General features: G+C 41.5%; 1 protein-coding gene and 1 long non-coding RNA gene across 2 annotated transcripts; one reads left to right on the top strand and one right to left on the bottom strand.

Moving 5' to 3' along the window:
• The first annotated feature begins 2,398 nt into the window (after positions 1-2,398).
• On the top strand, positions 2,399-6,210 carry LOC144712232 (protein YABBY 2-like). Its single transcript, XM_078586446.1, has 6 exons — positions 2,399-2,661; positions 3,652-3,768; positions 4,075-4,195; positions 4,274-4,322; positions 4,450-4,525; positions 5,911-6,210. Exons 1-6 carry the CDS (start codon positions 2,593-2,595, stop codon positions 6,022-6,024), a joined length of 546 nt encoding a protein of 181 aa, XP_078442572.1. The 5' UTR covers positions 2,399-2,592; the 3' UTR covers positions 6,025-6,210.
• Positions 6,211-9,191: 2,981 nt separating this feature from the next.
• LOC144712458 (uncharacterized) lies at positions 9,192-10,632 on the bottom strand. Its single transcript, XR_013583798.1, has 2 exons — positions 10,277-10,632; positions 9,192-9,472 (listed from the first exon to the last, which is right to left on the bottom strand). It is a non-coding gene; the product is annotated as an uncharacterized LOC144712458 (long non-coding RNA).
• Between the last annotated feature and the right edge of the window lie 794 nt (positions 10,633-11,426).

The raw sequence follows: 11,426 nt of genomic DNA, 5'->3' as shown, positions 1-11,426 counted from the left end.
ATATATTGTTATAATGACAAATGAATCGAACAAAACACTGGCTCTTACGAGGTGAAATGGAACCTTGAACCACATTAGATATAAATACATCTACTACTATCTTGTTAACACCTGAATACATGGAGCAGAAGGTCATTTACATTTGCATCCATGTACAACTGATAATTTGTCATACTGATGATGACTAAAATTTACGAGGGTCAAAGCTGAAGCATATTCAGCTGGGCCCAACTCCAATCGGAAATAAATCTCCAGAGTACTTGTGGGCCTTCCAGTTTTGTAAGTTTATTTCCGTTCTATGAAAAATATTAAAGAGCAGACATGTGATCCATGGCGGCCAGCGAAATTGTATTTATTACAGGCATGCTGGATTGAGATTGATACGCGTTGACCCACCCACTTTATCCCCATCCACGGCCATTTAACTTCTCTCGCAAATTTGGAGATACTCTCAATGATATTAGGTCAACGTCCTCCATAACAACTTCTTTTATGTTCATGTGTCATCGACATGAAAGGTCAATCTGCAGGCATATCCGTGGACTATACTTAATGACATCAAGCCAGTAACGAAAAGTAATTATTCATCGTACGAAACAGACGAAAATTACTGTGCGATGAGAAAAAAAGAACAGGGAGGGACGGTTTGAACAGATTGAAAGGAGGATGAGCGAATGAAATTGTCTTTTAAGATTACTGTATTATGTTATTCGACGAACTGTGTATTTAGTGATTACTCGGGACAGATATGAGTGACTGAATTCAATTCACTGACAGCGCCGAGTCCTTGGCGTTCACAGTAATCAATTAGCTAATCACTTTTTTTTCCTGGGCGATGCCGACGTTCCCAACCCCCTGTAGGCCCTCTTCTACAACCTCTCCTGCGGCATTTATGTAGACCTCAATCCTTGCACCTAGCGCTCTCTCCCTTCTTCTCTCTCTGACTCTCTCTCCCTCTCTCTCTCTCTCTCTCCCCCTTCTTCTCTCCCTCTCCCTCTCTCTCTCTCTCCCTTCTTCTCTCCCTCTCTCTCTCTCTTCCTTCTTCTCTCCCTCTCTCTCTCTTCCTTCTTCTCTCCCTCTCTCTCTCTCTCCCTTCTTCTTCTTCTTCTTCTCTCTCTCTCTCTCCTTTCTTCTCTCTCTGTCTCCCTTCTTCTTCTTCTTCTCTCTCTCTCTCTCTCCCCTTTCTTCTCTCTCTGTCTCCCTTCTTCTTCTTCTTTTCTCTCTCTCTCCCCTTTCTTCTCTCTCTGTCTCCCTTCTTCTTCTTCTTCTCTCTCTCCTTTCTTCTCTCTGTCTCCCTTCTTCTTCTTCTCTCTCTCTCCTTTCTTCTCTCTGTCTCCCTTCTTCTTCTTCCTCTTCTTCTTCTTCTCTCTCTCTCCTTTCTTCTCTCTGTCTCCCTTCTTCTTCTTCTTCTCTCTCTCCTTTCTTCTCTCTTTCTCCCTTCTTCTTCTTCCTCTTCTTCTTCTTCTCTCTCTCTCCTTTCTTCTCTCTGTCTCCCTTCTTCTTCTTCTTCTTCTTCTTCTTCTTCTTCTTCTTCTCTCTCTCTCTCCCTTCTTCTTCTCCTCCTCTCTCTCTCTATTTTCGGTCATCATCTTCTTCTTCGTCTTCTTCTTCTCTCTCTCTCTCTCTCTCCCTTCTTATTATTCTCTCTCTCTCTCTATTTCTCTTCTTCTTCTTCTCTCTCCCTCTCTTTCTTTTTTTTTCTTCTTCTCTGTCTCTCTGTCTCTCTCTCTCTCTCTCCATATTTTTACGGCTTTATCCTTGTGTACTTGTTTATCTATCTGTCTGTCTGTCTCCCAAGCTCTGTCTTTCTTTATCAATCTCCGTAGTTGTATCCCTCGCACGACGTTCCCATCCAAGCCATGTGGCGTCTTGCCCTCATACATTAAGAAAACGCTTTCACTTGATCTCTCTTTAAGTGAGAGAAAGAGAAGACAAATGAAAAGATCTACGCGGACCGATTGTGATGTAGATGGAAACGGAGGGAGAGAGGAAGCACAAGCATGCGTCTATTTCCGCTGCAGAGTTAACGCTCTGAGGAGGACTATTACCAAGAAAACTTGGGATTATCCTCGCTGGGTTTGTCATGGACGCTGATACTTGACTTTTGCTAAAAAATTCCTCTTTGACCATGATTGCTCAGCCACCTGGCCGCTCATTTATCGTTTACTACGAGTTGCTTCGACGACGTGACCTGACGGAGAACAAGAAACTAACACTAAGTTTATTTTGCAGGGTTGGTAAGTTTTCTTGCATTGCGGTGAAGAAAGGATAAAGAAATAGAAGACAAATTTGTTCCATCCACTAGATTAGACTGCCTTCACCAGCTGCTATTACAAGACTGAGAAATAACGCAAAAGACGGAAAACGAAAGCTAATAAAAAGCTGCCGTAGACCAGTAGCGCCCCCCCAGGCTACGCATATCGTCTGCAATTCTCGCGCATATTGTTCTAATTCATCTACAACCGCGAGTGAACTATTTTCGCGTATAATTGTGTTTGTATGGAGCAGGAGCTTGGGTAACCCTTTTTTCTCTCTACAGCTCTTTTGGATAGTAATTCGCCGTAGATTCAGAGAGAACTCCCCACAACGGAAATGTCTTTCGAAGCTCCAGGCGAGAAAGTATGCTATGTTCACTGCAACATCTGCAACACAGTCCTCGCGGTACTCTTCTTTTATCATCTTTTGATGAATACCCATCGTCCGTTTTGCCCTTATCTCCTTTTCTTCTGTCACTTCCTCGTAAATTCAGTGCCCTAGGTTGTTCTATATGCTCTGTACGAATCAACTTTCTTAATTTTGATACGGCCTCGTGCTCAAGAACAAATAGCATTCAAACGACCTCCGTAAAGGGCTTAATTCATCTTCTCAAAGACTCGTATATCTTTCGCCATTTCACGCAGGGTGCAACCTGCAAATAATAGAAACTCTCGCTCTATCCTCACTTTATCTTTCGCAGAGACTTTGGTTCGTCCGATAAATTTGTTTGGACTTTTGAAATGCTTGCGTGATGAAGAATTTAGGTCAAACCAAAGGATCTGATTGGATTGGACAAAATGCAGAATCGTTTGATTATTTCAGATAGCTCAAGCCCTGAGCGACCATTGAGGACTTCTGGACTTTACTGTTGGTTAGCTGATTTCTTAGCACGAGACGCGTTTTTGATTCAGAAGGTGTAGAGTCTAAAAGAAGTTCTGTTGCATGATGTTTATAGATCTGACGATCCTTTCGTGAAATCAGAGTACTCGCAGTTGTCAGACAGTTTTTAAAAATTCATGGTCTTTAAAAACTCTCTCATTAGTGTCAGTATTTCCATAAATTAGTGGCAATACACGTGTGTGAGCATATTTATGTCCGTTTCCTGTTACACAGTAATCCGAGAGATGAAAGTATCTTTATCATCTTTCTCCCTTTTCTGTGCTTCCCCTGAATCTCCCGATGATTTCCTGAATTTCGAAACTTGTACTTGTTTGTTTACATGAAGCAAGATACGTCTTTATAGGCTAGATAGTTCTTTCTCTTCTTAGGTTTCTGTTTAAGGGTTTCCTATTTTGTTCCTATTTCGAGCTTCCTGACTCATTTCTCTCTCTATCTCCGATATATCTCTTTTTCTCTTTGTGCATATTGATTGCTATTCACCTCTGTTTCTGTCAGGTAAGCGTCCCCTTCACCATGATGAACGTCATCACGGTCAGATGTGGGCATTGTGCCAGTCTTCTGTCCGTTAGCTTAGGAGGAATGCTTCAAGCTTTCCCGCTCCAGGATATTCAGGTTCTCTCTCCCTCTCTCTCTCTCTACTTATATATCTATCTATGAATCAATCTATTATCAATCAATCTATCTATCTATCTCTTTGTCTCTTTCTATCCCTTAACCTTTCTCTCTTTCTTTATATATATAAAGAGAGAGATCCTAGACGCGAGAAGGGTTATGGTTTTATACATATTGTTGCTTGGGATTTTAGGATAGATCCCCAACCTGGAGATAATCCGGGGAAGCCAGGGAAAAACAATGGCAAAATCCTTGATGCCCTCTTAAATAATCTTGTTATGTGTTTCCTTTCTTCATATTTTACAGAGTCACAGGCTTAGGTACCCGGGACTTGGCTTCCTGAACGGATCGTCTTCTTCAAAGGGTGAGAGGACGCCGGCAATAAGTTTCACCGAGAACGATCGAAGCTCTGACTTGCCCGCTCATCGTACGATTTTCTATTCGTTTTTTTCAGAAGTATAAACTGTAGCTTCATTTCCTCTGATATTGTTGTTCTTGAATGTAGCTCCTGAGAAGAGGCAACGTGTACCCTCCGCTTATAATAGGTTTATAAAGTAAGTTTATCATGACAACGGGGACAATTCTTCCGATTTTTTTTTCAGTTAACCGTCCGAAGTATATTTAAGAGGAACTTCTATTGTATAATTTATGTGATTGTTCACGTTTTTGTACTCATTTCAGAGAAGAAATTCAAAGGATAAAGTCGATGAACCCGGATATTAGCCATAGAGAGGCTTTCAGCGCAGCAGCAAAGAACGTAAGAGACGCCAAATCCATGAGTCTGTATATTTTTTCCTTCAATGTTGTGCAGAAGATATGAGTTTTCAGGTTTTAAGAGATGGGTTAAAATAACAAATTTTGGATTTAGTTATTCTTTACCTTGTGTTTTTCGCATTTTTTTTATTCATTTGATTGGGTTTTACTTCTCCATTTAATGAGAAAACAAACCAATTTTACTTCTCCATTTACTGATAAAATAAAATGAACTTGTGACTAGAACCAAAAATAGATGTATAATTCTTAAAGGAACACCATGCTGTTTTGTAGTGTTTATTACCATAAAACAGGTTGTAGAGACATCCTCCTTTTCTTCAATCCATCAGTACGTTTACTTGAAACCCCTAGCTTCAAATCTAATGACACCTGATTTTTTCACTTCCCTCATAATCTTAACCTCTCGTAATTTTTTATCTGGGTTCATAATTTGACTTCTTTGCTACCATTCTGCGTTCCCGTCAAATATAAATATATATATATTGGACTAATTTTAGGTTTTCATGATAGTTATTTATCACAGCAGCTTCGATTCACTTGTTTTATGATCTAGATCTATCACCAGTGATGAAACCTCAACGACAAGATTATGAATTTATGATATCCCTTTTTTGTTTTAGGCCCTAAAGTTTCCCCTAGTAAGGACTACATGGTTGAAGTAATCTCAACAATTTTGCCAACTGTTTCGTTTTGACAAATGAACCTCAAAAAGAAAATAAATCACGAAGTAAGATTCATCTCTTCGCAAAAGTCTCCAAAGGTCATCTAGGTGGTCTCGAGCATGTCGCATGTTTCATTATTTTAGTCTAGATTAAGTGTTGTTGGCACTAGTTTTACAGCTGTAAGCATATAAAATTTGGTTCTTTCATTCAGAGCATGGAAACCACATTATGGCGCAACAAACGTTTTTTTAGTTCTTTCATTCTTTCGAAAGTATGATAGTTCAAATTTGGGGGTTCGTTTCCCTTTACACGATTGAAAATTATTTATAAGACAACGTTGATTGATTTCCATGTATTATTATTAGCCAGTGCGTTTACAAGCTATTAGAGACACGACTTTATTTTCTGTGAGTGTCATTAATTTATTTCTCAATAATCTGTTAAGAAAAAGTACATGCATCCGCTCCATGAAATAATCTTGACTGGGTTTAGAAGATTGACACTTGTATTACTACGAATTTGAGGCTTATTTCTTTTAAGTACAATAATCTGAAAGGGAAATCCGAAGTGACAGATTTTCTTTTACTTATGGTTCCAAATTATGCACAGCTAAAAACCCAAAAAGAAAATATTTTTTCTGGCAGTAACTGTCATGCTGAGGCTTTTTATTTTATTCTGAAAGCACAGTGCTTCTGTTCTTTTTCAGTGGGCACACTTCCCAACCATCAACTTCGGGCTAAATATGGAGAACAACAAGAAGGAAAAGGTCGACGAGACTATTTCTTTAGGAGCGGCTTCCAAGACTCAAGGAATCCATTAACATGTTGATTCCGAAACTTCTGAGCAAAAATGGAACTCTTTCAGAATAATATGGGCATCTCTAAATCTCTCCGGGTCTAGCGAAACCCTTATTTAACGGTTTCTCAGAACATGAAACTATAACAATTTGTGCAGTATGAACTATTTGTGGCGACTTAGTCATCGAAAAGATTCCTTTTTTTTCTCATTTCTCTTGGAGGGTAATGAATGATGTAGCCTGGGCAGTGGGCACAACTGGCAACAGTTACTCAAAATTTCCTCTTTCTTATTTTCCTAGACAGGTGTAGATTTGCATGGTGTCTTCTTACCAATGGATCTTCTCCATTTCTAAACCGGGGCTTCAACTTCTGATTGGTGATGAATCTGGACTCTGAGCCAGTGACAGGGATTTCAAGACTTTTTCGTGTTGAAATGGCAGAAGCATCTGTGTAGGAAGTAGACAGATAGAGATAGATCGATATATATATATATATATATATATATATATATGTATATACATAGAGAGAGAGAGAGAGAGAGAGAGAGAGAGAGAGAGAGAGAGAGAGAGAGAGAGAGAGAGAGAGAGAGAGAGAGAGAGAGAGAGAGAGAGAGAGAGAGAGAGAGAGAGAGAGAGAGAGAGAGAGAGAGAGAGAGGGGGAGAGAGAGAGAGAGAGATAGAGAGAGGGAGAAAGGGGGGAGAGAGAGGGAGGTAGTGAGAGGGAGAGAGAGGGAGGAAGTGAGAGGGAAAGAGAGGGAGAGAGAGAGAGTGAGAGAGAGAGACATAGACAGATATGCATTGTAAATATAGAGATAGAAACTTATTGAGATATATAGAGTGACATAAAGAGATATATCGAGAATGATACACACACACACATATATATGTCACTCTCTCGATACAGAGATATATATCTCTATATGTCAATCTCTCTCTATATATATCTCTATAAGTTTCTATCTCTATATATACAATACATATCGATCGATTTCTGTTTATATATACAGAGAGATAGACATAGATCGAAACATATATATATACAGAGAGATAAACATTAGACATAGTTGTAGATAGTTCTATTTATAGAAATATATATATATATACAGAGAGATAGTCATTAGACATAGTTGGAGATAGTTCTATTTATAGAGATATATATACAGAGAGACAAACAATAGACATAGATAGAGATAGTTATTTTTATAAACATATATTTACAGAGTGATTGACATATATAGAGAAAGACAGTTACATATATAAAGAGAATTGGCAAACTGAGTGACGCACAGAAGAAGAAGTGAGATACCGACGTGAATGGCGTTATCTTTTTGTCAGCCTCAACCAAAGTGCATTTGTAGCTACTCAGGACTAAATGAAATGCTGGTACGGTGACGCTGTGGGTTGCAACTAGGTTTTCTGTGTAGACGATTCCCTCAGACTCCATGGCGTTATCCAGAGACGCATGATAATGCCAAGTTGCCAGCGGTAGAGCATATGGACTGCAAAGTTGCCCAACAATTTATCGTTGTTGCGTCGTGTTGCGGGTCGGCGTATTCTCCATCCTATGTACTTCTGGATTTATATGCTTTAGGTTAAGAGAGAGGAAGAAAGAGGGTAGTGGTTGGTTGTCGCAGAGATTAGGTGTATATCGAAAGAGTGGTGGGAAGAAGGATAACGGAAGATGTAAATAACGTTGGGAGAGTAGTAGAGAGCTCGTGAGAGAGAGAGAGAGAGAGAGAGAGAGAGAGAGAGAGAGAGAGAGAGAGAGAGAGAGAGAGAGAGAGAGAGAGAGAGAGAGAGAGAGAGAGAGCGAGAGAGAGAGCGAGAGAGAGAGAGAGAGAGAGAGAGAGAGAGAGAGAGAGAGAGAGAGAGAGAGAGAGAGAGAGAGAGAGAGAGAGAGAGAGAGAGAGAGAGAGAGAGAGAGAGAGAGAGAGAGAGAGAGAGAGAGAGAGAGAGAGAGAGAGAGAGAGAGAGAGAGAGAGAGAGAGAGAGAGGGAGAGAGAGAGAGAGAGAGAGAGAGAGAGAGAGAGAGAGAGAGAGAGAGAGAGAGAGAGAGAGAGAGAGAGAGAGAGAGGGAGAAATGAAGGGATAGAGAAATAGGGAGAGAGAGAGTGAGAGTGAGAGGGAGAAAGACAGGCAGAGAAGAGAAAGAGAAGGAGAAAGTGGGACAGAGAGAGAGGCAGGCTGAGAAGAGAAAGAGAAAATGGGACAGAGAGAGAGACAGCGAGAAAGACGTGAATAGATAGAGAGAGAGGGAGAGAGACAGGGACAGAGAGAAAGACAGGAAGATATTGAGAAAGAGGGAGGGAGAGAGAGAAACACAGGAACATATAGCGAAAGACGGAGAGAGACAAAGAAAGACATGAATCGATTCGGAAAGAGGGAGAGAACAAGAGAGAGAGAGATAGATAGATAGAGGGAGAGAGAGAGAGAGAGAGGGGGGGGGGAGAAAGAGAGAACCTGAGGGATAGTAAGGAATAGAGAAAGGAGATAAAGAGAGAGAGATAGAAAAGGATAGAGAGAGGAGATAAAGAGAGAGAAATAGAGAGGGATAGAGAAAGAGGGAAATCAATAGAGAGAGATAGAGGAAATGATAAAGAAAGAGGGAGAGAGAGACAAAGAGAGAGTGATATGAAGGGATGGAGAGTGAGGGAGAGAGAGAAAGACAGGAAGAGATAGAGAGAGCTACGACCGGTGAGAAAAGCGGTCAGAGATCGTGACTGAGGGGATAATCGAAAGTGGAAGTGATGTAAATTCTAAAAGGGAGGTAGAACAGACGAAGGGGACCTAATAAAAGAGAGAAAAGGAAAAGATAAATGAGAGAGAGTATCAAAAAAATTAACAACAAGGGTGGGTGAAAATAGAGAGTGTGGCTGAAGCGATAAGAGAATTTTGTCGAGAATGAGAGCGACGGAAATGGAGTTTTAAAGAGTGGAGGCCCCGCTGTTATGGTGATAGCGACCTGCCGACCAGCCCATCTTTCTCGGGGGACGATTTCACTGCTGCCCTCTCGGCAATACTTTGTTTATTATTTCCAGCGCCCACTGAGGTCGACCAGCCTCCCTTTCAGCCCGCCCTAAAAGACACGAACTCTCTCTCTCTCTCTCTATTCTTTTGTAGCTGTCTCTGTCTCTGTCTCTCTGTCACTCTGTCTCTCTCTATCTATGTCTCTCTTTCCGTCTTATCTTCAATATCGATCGATACTCTTTAGTGTCGTGTTCTTAGTGTCAGATAAAAGAGCAACCACTTTGCGTGGGGTGGTCCAATGAGAAGAGATTCATTACAAGTGCACAACGCCAGAGTCTGAGGGCGGGCTTCAGTAGCCTCTTACCAGTGCCTGTCAAGCTATCTCAAACTTAGATTCCCACCTACGTGTGGTCCAACACGCTTCACACGTCCGAATAACCGCCAGAGAGATAGAGCCGCTTCCTCTGGACGCCATTTTGTAAAAGACCCTATTTCTGTCAAGAAACTTGAAGCACATCGAATCTAAAATTTATGCTTAACTTTGATCCACACGAAGAAGCAAGCTCATGAGTCGTAAAGAGAAAATATGATATTCGATGTTATGGGTGTACAGATGATAATTGGAAGAGAATTGAGTCAAATTCAGAACACTTTTCTTTTCAATTCAGGAAGAGCATATATGCAGGTAGGGAAGGTCATCGCCCATTCGCGGACTGGATTTAGCAAAAACCTAGAGCTAGACCTGAAGTTTGATCCAGCCTTGATCTCAGTCCGATCTTGATCCGGCTGGTCTCCGTCAATGTTAAAAGTTCAATGTCAAACTTCAAATACATGATGTTCCAACGAATAAGGTTTCCATTGAAAGTGGTCTCTCATTGCTCCACTTGGTAGTCTGACCATTATTAAGTAGACATCATGATGTGGAACGACGGGTCGGGATCGAACGACCCCAGCGTCACTTGGCGGCTGTAATGCAAGGATGATGATGCAGATGAACATGCAAAATCAATGAGCAGCACAAACAGGATGTCGATAACACCGGTGACCAATAAACAAAAGTAAGAGGGTCCCGGGTATGTCACTAGGCTACCAGTGGCCCAAACATCGGGTTGAAGACTGACGGTGGGAGCAAGACTAGTATCGTTAGTGCGCAGACACTCAATGCATCCAACCAAGGACGTGCCGATAGAAATATTATCCCTCAAGTGTTAATTCTATCTACTGCTAACCTAACCCTAGTAGTGGATAAATGCTTAGGAGGCACTTAAGGAAATAAAAAATGCGTAAATAGGGAGAGGTGTGAGTGTACCAGGATTAGACACAGCCCATTGGTGAGGCCCATTGGGGACATGGGTGGTGGGCAGAGCCACACGTGCGACCTTGGTGTCAGCGGCAGAGGGGGCAACGGCAGCAGCATCGACGGCGGCGGCTGCGATAGCAGAGGCATGGTGAGCTGGCAGCTATGGCGGTCACAATGTGGAAATGTGTGGGCAGCAGCGCCAACAACATGCCGGGTGCGATGGATGCGGGCGATGGCATGCAAAGCGCGGGTGAGGCAGCACAGCGTGCAGAGTGCAGGGGCAAAAGGGCGTGTGGGCGAGGCGTGGGCGCTGAATGGGCGGGCGTGGGCGGTGGCGCGAGTGAGAGAAAAAAGGGAAGATGGGAAACTTGTGCCACAAGATGGGAGAGACTTGTGGCACAAGTTTCCCATCTTCTCCCCTTTTTTTTCTCTCTCCTGACTCAACACTTTCTTTGACTTTTCTCCTCTCTCTATCATGTTATTTTCTCTCTCTCCTCACTCATTCCTTTCTTTTACTTATCTCCTCTCTCTCACACATGTTATTTTTTCTCTCTCCTACCTCAGCCATTTTCTTTAATTTTTCTTCTCCACCTATTCTCTTTGTTTCTATCTGCTTTCTCATCCTCTTAACCACCCACTATTCTTCTCTATTCCACTACTCTCTTCCCTCCCTAGTTTTGTTTCTTTTTCTCTTCCTTATAACTTCCAAAATGAATTTTCTCATAACCTCTGTCCCTCATCTTTCTCCCACGACTTTCTCCACGTAAACCACCAATCTCTCTACCTCTTTCTCTTAAACTGACCACGGTTTATTTGCTTTGTAACTGCATGTTTTCTTTTCCTTTAAAATGGCTAGGACCCTATTTGTTTGGAACTTTTGCTTGAGAATTAATGTGAATTTTATTTATGGGAAAAGGGTGATTCTCTAATGATAACGACAAAAGAACGACTACAGCTGCTTTCTGGACTTTGATATCAATCAACACTTCCTGGGTTTCTCCTTCCCTTTCTCCATAACTTATCTTCTTCCATCATTTTCCTAATATCTCACCCTTGACATCATTGTACATACCCCTTCATATCATCACCATAATGTTCATCTCTCTTCTCACTTTTTTCCCTTCTTCTTATCGTCATCCATTCTCACGCCTTATCCCAT

The sequence above is a fragment of the Wolffia australiana genome, chromosome 14 (genome assembly GCF_029677425.1).
Source record: "Wolffia australiana isolate 7733 chromosome 14, ASM2967742v1".
Classification (NCBI taxonomy): Eukaryota; Viridiplantae; Streptophyta; class Magnoliopsida; order Alismatales; family Araceae; genus Wolffia; species Wolffia australiana.
This window is presented reverse-complemented; position numbering and strand designations above follow the sequence as displayed.

Coding starts and splice junctions, on each gene's coding strand:
- LOC144712232 (XM_078586446.1), top strand. CDS start 2,593: ATGTCTTTCGAAGCTCCAGGCGAGAAAGTATGCTATGTTCACTGCAAC. Junction 2,662..3,651: donor TCTGCAACACAGTCCTCGCG/GTACTCTTCTTT, acceptor TGTTTCTGTCAG/GTAAGCGTCCCCTTCACCAT. Junction 4,526..5,910: donor TCAGCGCAGCAGCAAAGAAC/GTAAGAGACGCC, acceptor GTTCTTTTTCAG/TGGGCACACTTCCCAACCAT.